This window comes from Parasteatoda tepidariorum, chromosome 5, assembly GCF_982258835.1.
Source record: "Parasteatoda tepidariorum strain Cologne lab strain chromosome 5, Ptep-v5.0, whole genome shotgun sequence".
NCBI classification, from domain to species: Eukaryota; Metazoa; Arthropoda; class Arachnida; order Araneae; family Theridiidae; genus Parasteatoda; species Parasteatoda tepidariorum.
In genome coordinates, this window is record NC_141759.1 from 58878954 (window position 1) to 58893773 (window position 14820).

Below are 14820 nucleotides of genomic sequence, written 5' to 3' on the forward strand. Positions count from 1 at the left end.
TTGCTTCAGGGCAATTTTAGGTCCTCACTTCTTGATTCTATCATGGCAAGAATATAACTGTTGATATCTCTATACTGTCTTAGCCTTGCTTCACTTCTTAATCATTTCCTAACTTCCTACGTCCACAGTGATAAAAATATAAAAGCAGATAGCACTAGGTACAAATGTTTGGTTGCAATTGTGTAAGTACTTGATCTTGCATAATTGGGGTGTATGGTAAACCCGTAAAGTAACAGTTTATGAAATTGAAGCTCCCCTAGAAGCGTATGACGACATTTCCTGAGATGAGTTCATGTGAAATTTTAATCCTGACTATTAGCTCTAATTCTCTTAAAAGTTTGTCGCAACATTTATGCAACCCTCTATTACAGTGTTTCCCAAACTTACGACTTTTGCGTACCCTTTCTAAATTTTTCGTTACGCTATGTACCACTATTAGAAAAATTTCTGTATTTTCTTAAAAAATTTTTACTTTTCATTTTTGTTACAAAATTTTCGGTAAAAAATTCTCAAATTTTTGTAAAAAATTCTGTGTTAGAGTGATAAAAACTATATTTTATAAAGAATAATCTAAATAAGTAGAATTTATAACAAACCTTTACTATAAAAAAATTGCACAAAAGTTAAAAATCAAAATTGGCTGTTGACACCACTAATTATTAACTGTTAACTCTGCAAAAATAGCCGTAAGAAAAATACGTAATCGCAAATTTTCATGGTTGCTTTTGATTTTAAATAAAAAAGAAAATTAAATTTTCGTTTGTTGCAAGATAATTCGCATAAGAACGCGTACCCCCACTAAACTGTTCCCGTACCCCTGGGGGTACGCGTACCACACTTTGGGAAACACTGCTCTATTATATAACGTTTTTAAGTAGGTACGTTTCAACTATAGAACCGGTTGCAGATTTGAAATCAACGATACGAAACTATCTAAGCTCTACAAAAAAATCTGATTCAGCAGAAAACAAAATTTAAAAAAATTGTTCTTCGATGTAATTTTGTCTTTGCCTTGCTGCACTATTAACTTAAGTCCTAGCTTTCTGAGTCAATCGAAATTAATATACACCGAAGAGCCATTAGATTATGACCACCCTCCATCTATGATAATGGGCTCGCCCAGGTTTTCATGGTTTCTCGCCCAGGAACAATGTTTTCATGGTACACATTAGAACCCATAATCCTCATACAACAATCCCTGACGTCGGTGAGCTACTTGAACATGGTTGCAGACCAGGTTCACCCATTCATGGCAACAGTTTTTCCTGCGGGGGATGGTGTTTACCAACAGGATAATGCACCATGTCATAAGGGTCGAATCGTCGAGCAACATTCCAGTGACTTTCAAGTCATGTCTTGGCCCCCAAATTCACCTGACCTTAATCCAATAGAGCATTTGTGGTCCTACTTGGAAAACCAAATTCTTGCTGTCACGCTACCCCTTCGCAATGTGAGGGAATTGCAGGACCAGTTGGTGAGAGCTTGGTACCAGATACCTCAGACTACCTATCAGCACCTTGTGGAATCAATGCCACGGCGGGTGCTAGCAGTTTTGAGGGCTGAAGGTGGTCCTACTTGTTATTAGCAGGGTGGTCATAATGTAATGGCTCTTCGGCGTATAACCACTGACAATTCTAAATATTTTCTTGACTTTACATCACTACTACTTTCAGTTTTAACTTTTTGATTCTATCGTGATAAAAATATAACGGCTGATAATCCTATGAGAGATACTCCATTAATTTTGCTTCACTGCAATCATAGAAAGAAGTCTAAAAAAGACTCAAGTCGTAACTTCTTGACCCGACTAATATTATTCGATACTGCATTGGTTTAGATTCAGTACTATTTTTTTTATTCTTAACTTCCTTCTTTAGTCCATTGTGACAAGAATGTAACTGCTGGTAAATCTAGATACTGTCTTGCATGTCCCATAATTCCCCTAGAATTTTTTAAATAACCTTCCCCCTTTACAGCGTGCATTCTCAAATCTCAAAATACTCACCCTGTGACTTAACGGTCGACGATAAATATAAAGCTGAGGTTTTCAAAAATGGGAAGTAATGAAAAACGGCAATGATTTTTAAACGCCTTCTCTCCCAGATAATTGAATTTGGGGGTTAAGTTTGTCTCAATACATGCATATTTTCTTCTGAGTATTTATCACGGGAGAACGGGGGGAAAAAGGGATTTTTTCCCATCTATTTCTCTTTTTTTTTCCCCTCTAAATAATATTGACTTTAAAATTAAATGCTTCAGATTGAATTACATTATTCAATTTCTTTTGCGTCAGGAGAAACTGCATCATCGCCGTTTAAAAGGAAGAAAATTGACCCGAGTAAAAAGAAGAAGAAAAAAAAATAGACTCTCTTTCGTGATTTATGAAAAAGTTTTCTGATTTTTTTCGTGTTACTTTTGATTCGCTATTCTTCTTTTGAATACGCTTAACAGCGATTTCTATTATTTTTGAACACAAAGAACGGCAATTTATTGGGGAAATATTTCTATTATTTATAGTGTAATAACATAAAGGTTTATAAAAAGAAAGCGATGGGAATTGTGTTTTATTTAAAATTTCTTGATTAATCGATGACAACGATTATTTAAAAAAAAATATATAATGTAAGGATTAATTTATGCAGATAAAAGAATAGATAAATTATTTTAAAAATAATTATTTTTATTCTTACTGCAAATAAAAAAATAATATTTTTATCATCAACAATTTAAAACAGTATTCTTAGAAAACAATAAAAACTGTAGTAATTTATTTTGCTATATTGTTCTTTGGTTCATTGATTATTATAACCATTTACAAATTACATAAAATAATGACAAAATCTATATTATACTAAAATGAAAGCACTGAAACTACTTTTAATATGTATGACGGTTATTTGTTAGAAAATTTCTTCATGAATTAAAACTTAATAAAAAATTTCGAAAAGGAAAGGGATAAAATCTTATTTTATGATTTTATAAACAGCTGATTACTATGATCACTAATAGCGGTATTAGTTTAAGAAGTAATTAATAAAGTACTGTAAGTTGTAAGTGGAAAAAGAAAAATATTTTTTTTTACTACACATTATAACAAAATATGCACAAAAAGTGTATGTTATGCTTTTGTTTAGTTTGATCATTGGTATTTTGTATTGATCCTCATAATTCAAAGTGTAAGTTCTTGAAATATAAGTAGAATAAATAATAAATTTAGTTATGATTAAATGTTGTAAGGAATATTGTATGGAAGAGAAGAAAAAAATGTCTAATGTTTTTCATTCTTTTTGCTAAAAGAGCGGAACAATTAATGTATAATTCCATAATTTATATTATTATAAAAATTCATAATAAAAAGCGGTAGAAAATGTTCTATATTTTTTTATTTCTTGAATAATTGTAATTTCAAGTAACAATTATTTTTTTAGAAGAACTACTAATGCAAAAGATGCTGTACCTGCTGTGTGTCAAAAAATATTTCCTAAAACATATAAATGCTTATAACTTAAAAAAACAATAAAAAGCCTTAAAAATTTTAATGATATATTTCATTTCTTTTTTCCCTGTATTGACTATTTTAATTAGAAAATAATTTTTTTTTAAAAATAAGTCATGCATAAATAATACCACACATTCATTTATAAAACATTCTTATGTTTTTACAAAAATTCTTCACGATTCCAATTTATAACTGTATTTATTCATAAAGTAACTAAAAGTTTTTATGAAAAAGGAAAGTTATTAAAGGTAAATATCTAATATTTAACATAAAAGATCCAATTATACTTAATTTCAAGGCTATTATATCAATCAATGGTTATAATCATTAACGTATATTAAAATAATTATATTTTTTTCAATGTATAAATATTTTTAAGGTATGTGTTAATGAGACAGAATTTATAAAATCCATATCAATAGTTTATGTTTTCAATTGCAATAAATAATTAAAACTAAATATCATTAATTAAAATGCATCTTTGTAAAATTGGCATTGCATGAAATGTATTAAACTGAGTTATTTACGGTTATTTGACTGTTTTGTTTAAATATGGTAAAATAGCAATTCAATAAATTATTATTTAACCATTTCTTCCGAGAAATTTCTAACAGTGTAAGGGTTTAGCAAATATAATAACAAAATTACATTAATATTAATTTGGTAAGCAGTAATATTAGTTTTTAAATTTAGTTTTAAAAAAAAATATTTTTTATTTTTTACAGGTTAATGTTTGTGTTATGTCATGCGCGCCGCCGATAGTAAAGGACCAGCTCCTCCTTCCCCGCCTCTTTTTTCCCAACTTCAAGCTAGTGAATCAGCTTCAGGTAAGAGAGTCAGTTTTTTAGAATTTTCAAAATTAAATTTGATTAAACATTTAAATTATTTAAAATTGCATTTATAAACATAACTTATATAACTTATATATTTAAAGTTAAAGTTTGATTATTTAAAAATAATTAAAAGTTGTTTCAAATTTGTGATAGTTGTTAACAATAAAGTTAATATTTCTGTTTCCAAACAATATACAGAGCCTGATTTAGAAATCCTGGGGCCTTGGCAGAGTACTGTTGGCGACCCATTGGTCAGCAAAATTTACATGTGCAAAATACTCTTTGACCTTTTCAAACGTAAATGATGATATACTAGGAAGCTTCGCCCCCTGCTCGCTGGTGCTCGCCAACCCCCGGAACTGCTTTCGCAGTTCATTTCGGATTTCTTCGCAATCCGATGCTCGCTTTACTCGCTCATTGGATACGTTCTTAACGTCTAGCTTTTGTATACTTTTTTGAACACTGAAGTTCCGAAAACTTTTCACTGTAGAAAATTCTAAACCTGTACATTTCAATATTAATTTGAAATTGCAAACAGTTCACATATTTTTCTTAATCACACTATTCTAAATTTCAGTTGTTGAGAAAAGTGACCGTTGTAAGTTTTGTTTTAAAGTCTTTCCCACAAAAGGGCTAAAGCCACGTATTGTAAAACAATATGAAATAGTAGTCTGCCACTGAACGCCGGATGTAAAGCATCGGCTTCGCTAAAGATAATTTTTTATTTTTAATTCTCTGAATGGCGCCACCCTAATATGGAATTTGTAAAATAAATGTATATATTTTTGATTGTTGATGAAGCCCATCATTCTGCTTTTTCATCAGTGTTCAGAATCAGAACAACTATAAGTTTTTTATCTTATCACAAAAATATAAAATGTATAAAAAACAAAGAGTAAGAATTGCTCTTCTGGAGTTTCATTAGAGCAGCTCTCTCTTCTTCGGAGATTGTTATAAACCGTACGTAGGTTATTAAGATTCATGAAATTTAACTTAAATATGAAATATTAAAACTGCATTCAACTCATAACTAATAATATAACAAAACGTGGAATAGTAAAGCGCTCAATTCAAAATAAAATAGCAATAGCATAACACTTCTCATTTCTGCCAATGAAAAGGAACTATTTCAGTACTCATAACCAACCAACCGTTTTTTTCTCGGTGACAATCGGAGATAGACATATGATGCTCACTACGTGCTCTTGCGCACCGAAGCCTATCAATTAAAACGTATTAGCGTTTTATATAACATGGATTAGCCATATGATGCTCACTACGTGCTCTTGCGCGCCGAATCCAATCAATTAAAAATGAAAACTGTTGCCAGCGCGAGAAAAGAAATATCATCGGTTTTATTGATACATACATACATACATACGTACGTATTAGCGTTTTATATAATATAGATTAGTAAATTTGTGTTTTTCTTTATTTAAATTTTGTTAACTCACAACTCTTTAAAAAAAACATACACAAATTTTAGGGCCACCTAGACATGCGGAGACACTTTCTCCGGGTCACTCTGGCCCTATGATAAATCATGTCCTGAAAATATGTAAAGAAAGGATATTTTATAGCAGTAAACTTTTCAAATATTAAGAGTAAAAGTATTTAAATAAAACTGAATTCTTAAAAAGCATCAAAAGTCCCTGCCCAATGTGATGGGTTTTAATTTTATACCAGGGTTCTTTTGAGCACTAAATGACACATCGTTGCTGAGCCACTATTATTATTATTATTGTTATTACTATTGTTGTTATTATTATTACCATCGTGAATTGGACAAAAAAAAAATCACGAAATCAATTTAAACGTATAAAAGTGTAATTCAAATTTATCGAAACTACAAGGTAAATATGCTAATTCTTTCTACACTAAATATTTGTTTCCAAAAATCACTAGTACCACTAAATGTGAAGAAATGGCAAAACCGAATAAAGTTTGACATCAAAAAATATTTTCAACTAAAAGCTATCAGCGAATTTCAAAGAACAATGAAAATTCTAATTATCTTGCGTATCTATATTCCATTCCTCATCTTTTTATGACATGCCAAGACACGCGTGCGAAGAGGTAGTTAATAAAAATCATTCACACGAAAGAAAGTGGGGGGGCAAAAAAAAAGTGCCGAATTCCCTAAAGAAAATTAATGAATAAATTAGGTGTGAACTGAACCGCAAAAACCAATATCTTCTTCCTTTATTTGAATTCTATAACTGAATTCTTAAAAAGCATCAAAAGTCCCTGCCCAATGTGATGGGTTTTAATTTTATACCAGGGTTCTTTTGAGCACTAAATGACACATCGTTGCTGAGCCACTATTATTATTATTATTGTTATTACTATTGTTGTTATTGTTATTACCATCGTGAATTGGACAAAAAAAAATCACGAAATCAATTTAAACGTATAAAAGTGTAATTCAAATTTATCGAAACTACAAGGTAAATATGCTAATTCTTTCTACACTAAATATTTGTTTCCAAAAATCACTAGTACCACTAAATGTGAAGAAATGGCAAAACCGAATAAAGTTTGACATCAAAAAATATTTTCAACTAAAAGCTATCAGCGAATTTCAAAGAACAATGAAAATTCTAATTATCTTGCGTATCTATATTCCATTCCTCATCTTTTTATGACATGCCAAGACACGCGTGCGAAGAGGTAGTTAATAAAAATCATTCACACGAAAGAAAGTGGGGGGGCAAAAAAAAGTGCCGAATTCCCTAAAGAAAATTAATGAATAAATTAGGTGTGAACTGAACCGCAAAAACCAATATCTTCTTCCTTTATTTGAATTCTATAACTGAATTCTTAAAAAGCATCAAAAGTCCCTGCCCAATGTGATGGGTTTTAATTTTATACCAGGGTTCTTTTGAGCACTAAATGACACATCGTTGCTGAGCCACTATTATTATTATTATTGTTATTACTATTGTTGTTATTGTTATTACCATCGTGAATTGGACAAAAAAAAATCACGAAATCAATTTAAACGTATAAAAGTGTAATTCAAATTTATCGAAACTACAAGGTAAATATGCTAATTCTTTCTACACTAAATATTTGTTTCCAAAAATCACTAGTACCACTAAATGTGAAGAAATGGCAAAACCGAATAAAGTTTGACATCAAAAAATATTTTCAACTAAAAGCTATCAGCGAATTTCAAAGAACAATGAAAATTCTAATTATCTTGCGTATCTATATTCCATTCCTCATCTTTTTATGACATGCCAAGACACGCGTGCGAAGAGGTAGTTAATAAAAATCATTCACACGAAAGAAAGTGGGGGGGCAAAAAAAAAGTGCCGAATTCCCTAAAGAAAATTAATGAATAAATTAGGTGTGAACTGAACCGCAAAAACCAATATCTTCTTCCTTTATTTGAATTCTATAACTGAATTCTTAAAAAGCATCAAAAGTCCCTGCCCAATGTGATGGGTTTTAATTTTATACCAGGGTTCTTTTGAGCACTAAATGACACATCGTTGCTGAGCCACTATTATTATTATTATTGTTATTACTATTGTTGTTATTGTTATTACCATCGTGAATTGGACAAAAAAAAAATCACGAAATCAATTTAAACGTATAAAAGTGTAATTCAAATTTATCGAAACTACAAGGTAAATATGCTAATTCTTTCTACACTAAATATTTGTTTCCAAAAATTACTAGTACCACTAAATGTGAAGAAATGGCAAAACCGAATAAAGTTTGACATCAAAAAATATTTTCAACTAAAAGCTATCAGCGAATTTCAAAGAACAATGAAAATTCTAATTATCTTGGGTATCTATATTCCATTCCTCATCTTTTTATGACATGCCAAGACACGCGTGCGAAGAGGTAGTTAATAAAAATCATTCACACGAAAGAAAGTGGGGGGCAAAAAAAAAGTGCCGAATTCCCTAAAGAAAATTAATGAATAAATTAGGTGTGAACTGAACCGCAAAAACCAATATCTTCTTCCTTTATTTGAAAGATAATAACCCTACGCCGAGCAATCGCATGCATAAATATAAATAAACAAAACGCATCGGCGTGATATGAAGGAAAAAAAATAGTTGAGGGAGGGAATGAAAGAATATAGGTATTTTGAAGATCTGGCCATAATAATTAGAGAGTGAGATTTGGTATAACAAGCGACCCCTTAACGACCGTCAAATTCAATGCTCACACCGCACCACACACTCTTCGCAAATAATAAGAAAATAATCATCGGGGAAACGCGTAGAAAAAGAGTTCGGTGAGGAAGAAGAAAACGTTTAATGCACACACCTGATGGTTTCCTGATCCAAATCTTCATTCATCACTTTAAGAGAGCAAAAAAAAAGAAGGAAGAAAAAAAATTAAGTAAATACATAAAAAAGTTCGAAAAAACAAACTTTTTCAACAGAGAGGAAATAAAAATGAATTTGCTTAACGGAGTACTACACGCCACCAATATGCATCAGTCTAATGAATTTTTTAAAAGAAAAATTTCAAAGATAAAAAAATAATAATAAAGGGAAAGATTTTTAATATACGATCGCAAGGGGAAGGGGAGTTTTTTTTATTTTTTATTCCTTTCTAGCATCCTTTATTTTTTTTATTTATTTACGGATGAACCCAGCGTGTAATTTGTTAATTCGGGACTTGCATGTTAAAGACTAATTTTCACTATCTTCGCAGTCATCTACAATTCTAAACTGTGAGAAAATTGCGGAAATTTTTCGGATTAGGAATAGGTGGGGGATGTTGGAAGGAAGAGAGTAAATACTGTAGATTGTTATGGACCTAGATAAGAAGTAGGGGGATAGAGATTATTTTTCAATTTGCATGGCTCTATCCTTTAAGAAGAAATCGGGTTCTCTTCTGCGAGGGAAATTTAACTTAAAAGTTTTTGCTTCCACTAAAAGATAGAAACAAATTACCTAAGGCGTCAAAAGTAAGCTCATTAATAACGTTTGTGTGCCTATAGTCTAACATACTTAATGCAAATTTCAGCAAGTTTTGAGTTTTTTCGGTTTGTTTTATTTAAAAAGTTTAGAGGGGAAAAAAGGGCATTTTTTATTGTTCATTAATGTTTAGGTTTAGCATCTTAAATTGTGTCGCTAAAGTTTGTGTAAAATTATACCATAATAAATTTAAAAAAATAATTATTTATAATTTATTTATTATAAACTTTTTCAAAGTCATTTAATTTATTATCCATATTTTAAAAATATAAATGAATATTATATATGGAATCAAGTTTAAGAAACATGATATCATAGTTCAACTTAACGCTTCCTTAAGAGTAGTAAATTTCAACTATATAAATTATCTACGTTTATGAACTTTGAATGGTGCAAAAATACTTATAAAACTTTTGTATTTAATCTTAAAAAGACACACATTTAGTGAAATTTTATATTCTTAATTTTGCTTTCAATTTATTGTTAAAAATGTAAAGTTCTTAAAGAAAATATGCCAAAATTTTATCATTTTTTATGGAACAAAATTAACAAAATGAATTTCACTTGTTAAGTGATTTTTCTTGTTTTATTTATAGCTTTTACATAATTTGAAAAAAAAATTAAAAAGAAAAAATTAGAAATAAAATGTTTACGAAATGTGAAGAAAAATATTTTTTTAACAGAAAAATGAAACAAATAAAAATGTTTTTCAAGTAATAACTTAAAAAATATTTACCATTTTTTTATAATAATTTTTTTTCGTTTCAATAATTATTTATTTCGTTTTTTAAAAATTTAAAGTTTTATACATAAAAAAAAGGAAAAACAAACTGATAGAATAAAGAAAAAAAAACTAAAGCATTTTTCCTTTCAAGTAAGAAAAAGTTGGTTAAAAATTTAAACAAAAAAGGAAAAACCATTACAAAAAGTACCTAAAGAATAATTACAAACTTTTATTTGTTTCTAGTTCAATGACGGAGTACTATTTTAACTATGAACTTTTTAAGCAATTAGGTTCGTAAAAGCGTAACGATTGAATGTTTTTCTCTTAACACTTCTCGTTTCTTCTTAATTTATTAAATTCCTTTTCTGCGTCTTAATCATTCAGGTGAAGCGACATTCAGTTTTTTTCGTTAAAAAAGAGGAAAAAAATTCAAAAATGTAAAGTATTTAGTGGCAAGAATTTTCTTCTGTTTGCCTTGTTATGCATTTACGTTTTACTGAGCAAATTGCAAGAAAATAAATTTAAGCAAAAAGAACGGAATTCAAAAGATCTTTGAAAGAAATTTTTTTTTCTTCTAACATCTAAAGTAAAAAAATCGGATATAATTAATATTTCTGTAAAAACCGCAAAATTGCTTTTTAAAAAGTTTTGTTTGATTTTTCTTATTGACTAAAAAGCTTTAACATTCTTTTTCTGTGAGGCTTTCTCATTAGAAACTAGTGTCCTAATAATGATTGCACAAATTTAAAAAGAATAACATTTATTTTTATTTTATTTTTTACTTGCTGAATTCTCTAACATTTTTCTGTACATTTATTCCTGTTAGTTTAAAAAAAATATAGTTATAACACAAAAAGATCCATAAATGTTGTTAATTATTTTTTTGAGCTGAACATTGATATTGTGCAAGTTAAAGGATTAAAAAACTATGCTTATGTAATACTTTAAATAAAAATGAAATTCTTCGAGTTATTTAATAAGATTAATTTTAATTTAAAGTTAATTGGAAATTCTCTATTTTTTTACAATTAGTCGAAGACTGTTTTGGCTATGCATGATTTATGTTTATACGCTTAAAAACATATTTTGCGAACATTTTTATGGCGATTAATTTAAATAGAAAATTCAGCGTAAAAAATAACGTAAAAAGAAATCAGTTAAAATCAAAGTTATAGCAAATTAATTTGAATTTTAGTTTTGCTTTTATAATAATTCTTGTAAAAGAAAGTTTACATTTTCTATCAGTCAATTTTTCACCGTAAAATTACCGTTTTGTTTTTGAAAAATATAGTTCTCATTACCATAGATTAAAAAATATAAAACAAAAAAATAAATTTGACCGAATAAATGGTTTTAGTTTTATCCTCTAAGGTTTCGTGATAAAATTGCCAAATCTAACAACATTTACTAAATTTTATCACAAATTATAAAATCATATTTTATCGTTAATTTTACCAAAATCGCTACCATAGCACTTCGGCGAAAATTATCAAGTTTTTCGGTGTTACTAGAGTCAGAAATACAGTAAATTTTACATTATTCTGGTAATTTTGACAATTCATTTTTTTTTTCTCTCAGTGAACGTTTGTTACAGTTTACTGACTTCTTAAAATTTTAACGACCTAGGAATGAGTCTTATATTCAATTCCCTTTATATTCTTTATATTATAGAATATAAAGGGAATTGAAGTAAAAAATAATTTTGCTTACAGCTAGAAGACAAAATATATTTTTTGTTTGGAAACTATTGATAGGTTTTATAAGAACCGTTTTTCCATATAGTGGTTTTTTCAGATATCACTTTTTCAAAATTGTCATAGGAATATTACGATTTGTGCAATAAATTATAAATTTTGAATAATATCAACAACAAAAAATATTTATAATTATTTTTTTAAACACATTCCATGAGTAAATTTTGTTAAACTATTTTTTTTTTTTTTTAAATTCTACTAAAATAATTATTGTTATCTTCTAGAGTTTTTAAATTGGATAGTTGCCAGGAAACAAATCAAAGAAAAAAGAGTCTTATTAGAATCTTCGAATGATTTAAAAAGAACAATATAATCAGCAAAAAGTACTCATACTAAACGGTAGTGGAGGGGGAAAAAAATGAAAAAAACACGCCTTAACTTTTTGGCATTTTGACATTTTTCTCTTCTTTTTCCACCCTTCTTCCCTCGACTCCTTCCTTTCCTCAAGAAGTCGTAGAAAAACAAATGAGACGAACTAATTAATTCGCAACTTCGTTAGCGTACCTACGACAGACGACAGAACGCAAACGAGTAGGGGTAAAAAAAACTACGTAATTCCAACAGTCCCATCGTCTGCTAATTGCAAGCACTTACCGTCGCCAGTGCTACAGAAATTATTTTGGCGTCCATTTCCCCCGATGCGACTGCCTGCCAGCTAAAAGGAAAACCTTTAAGGTTAATAAATCATGCTGAAGCACGGGCCCCGATCCACCACTTCATTAAATTTACATAATTAATTATGCGTAAAAATTAACGCTTTAATTCGTCCCGGGGATTCCCCGGACGATCCGATAGAGATCAATTAGTCATCGTGAGTGATTGTTCCAGGTGACATCCAGTTCTTTGTTTACATCCCTTGCTACACGTGTTATATTTGCCTGCGCTTCCCCTTCTCCAAGATGGATGGTTTATTACTGCTTTATCAGGCGATGACACCCAAGAGGGACTTAAGGTGCCTTTAACTTGCGTGAAATATGGGGATTTGGAAGGTTTTTGTTGTTTGACTTGTCGCCTTCTTCTTATCGAGTAGCCTTAACTTATCCAGTTACCTTGACAGCAGTTCCCTCGGAGAAGTGCTATTGCTTATTGATGTTTTTTCCTGTTCCAAGGAGTACTTACAATTAAGGTGCACTCGAAGTCATTCAAAGGAGATGTGAATGAGCAGTTATGACAGTTTTCTTCCATGTGTGCACTCGTTAATTTGGGCATAATTCATACAATTCACTCGGGACGATGTAATTAATGAGCTCTCTGTTGCCTCATCGGGAAAATGTGGTAAGAAGACAAATGTTCGAGTGTTTTGCCCCCCTTTTTTTTCTAATAACAGATTAAAGGTCCACTTTTGAAGCTCTATTGCTGCTGTTTGCCATTTTCATGTGAGAATTCATACTCCTCTAGATCGTTGAAACACATTTAAGTACGGTGATTATGAGTTCATGATACCAGCTTTAAGGGCTATTGATAACCGTCGTTGAACAGCTGACCCAATTTTGGGTTTACGACTACTAATCTTCAACTCTGTAGCCTTCTAATTTTGAACCCAATTCAGAAGACGAGGGAACTCCTGGATCAGGTATTTTATTTTATTTAATAACCGTCGTTCAACAGCCGACCCAATTTTTGGGTTTACGACTACTAATGTTCAACTCCGTAGCCTTGTAATTTTGAACCCAATCCAGAAGACCAGCAAACTCCTGTATTGGAAGAAATGTGCCTTCGTGGAGGACTTTCTGATGGAACTAACCCGCATTTGTGTTATATGGAGAGGGAAACGGTTAGCTTGGCGGCAAGGGGACTCTAACCCATTATCCGTTTACCACTGAGGATGTTTCTCGTCGGCACTGTGGTCGGTGCAACCTGGATGTGGAATTCGTATTCACCAGTCATCGCCGGGATCGAACCTCGGTTCACCTCATTGGAAAGCGAACGCTTTATCCCCTGAGCCATCGCAGCTCTAGATCAAGTATTGGGAGAAATTTACCTTCATGGAGGACTTTTTGATGGAACTAACCCGCATTTGCGTTACATGGAGAGGAAAATGGTTAGCCTGGCGGCAAGGGGATTCTAACCCATGATCCATCTGACACTCACGATAATTTACGTCGGCACTGTGATCGGTGCGAGCCGGGTGGGGGATTCGAATCGACCAGGCATTGCTGGGATTCGATCCCTGTTCACCTCATTGAACGACGAACGCTCTATCCCCTGAGCCACAGCGGCTCTTTAAGGGCTATTATTGAGCACCATAGCAATCATTTATAATTTCTGAACGTATGGGCACAAGTAATTTTTGGATGAAATACAGGGCAATCAAACACCTGTCCACTTCAGTTTTAATCTGCGCAATTGTCTGAATGTCACTACAAAAGCGTTTGGGGGGGAGTAATCCATTGGTCACCAGATCTTTCAATTTATTGAGACTTGATCATTTGATTGGGATATTTGAAGAATCTTGCTTGAATAACTCAAATAAAGATATCGCTTCTCAAACGAATGAACGTGTACGTTAAATACTTTCCACTTTCTAAAACAAACAATCACTTGACCATCGCTGTCAATCTGGTATTACTATTGTAGTGCGAAATTTTGGATGTTGTTGTAAACACTGTTTTTGCCAATAACGCTGTCAGTAAGCATTTTGTCTTTCCCCGTTTATCCGATACAATAAATTACAATTTCAACGATCCGTATCAATTGCATTACTAATTCGGAATCATTTTGTATTTTCATGATATTCCAATCAGTTGAAATCATTTACTTGACTCTGCTATTAGTCGCAATACTAAAAGAGGAAAACAGATGTAATGAAACATATTGAATGTTCTCTGAAATGTATCTCGTGTTACGGTAAAACAAGATAAGTTACATTTTTAAGTTAGTGTGAACTATAAGTTGTACATTTTTAAATTCCCTTTTCTGTGTGTAGGTTATTGTGAAAACCCGAAACCTACTGAATTTCAACATTCACTTAGTCTCTTTGATAAGTGTTTAAAATAGCTTTGAAAAGTGGGTGACATTATTGATTATCGGATTGGTGACTTTATTGGCGACATTGACCTTT

General features: G+C 31.0%; 1 protein-coding gene across 2 annotated transcripts in view; it reads left to right on the forward strand.

The window, feature by feature from the left end:
• The window catches only part of LOC107438880 (homeobox protein cut), a 215526-nt gene that overhangs the window by 76796 nt on the left and 123910 nt on the right, over positions 1–14820 (forward strand). For both annotated transcript variants that reach the window (XM_071185699.2, XM_071185700.2), the window contains one exon: positions 4225–4326. In XM_071185699.2, coding sequence (XP_071041800.2) covers positions 4245–4326 — 82 coding nt within the window. In that variant the 5' untranslated portion in view covers positions 4225–4244. The remainder of the gene's footprint in view (positions 1–4224; positions 4327–14820) is intronic.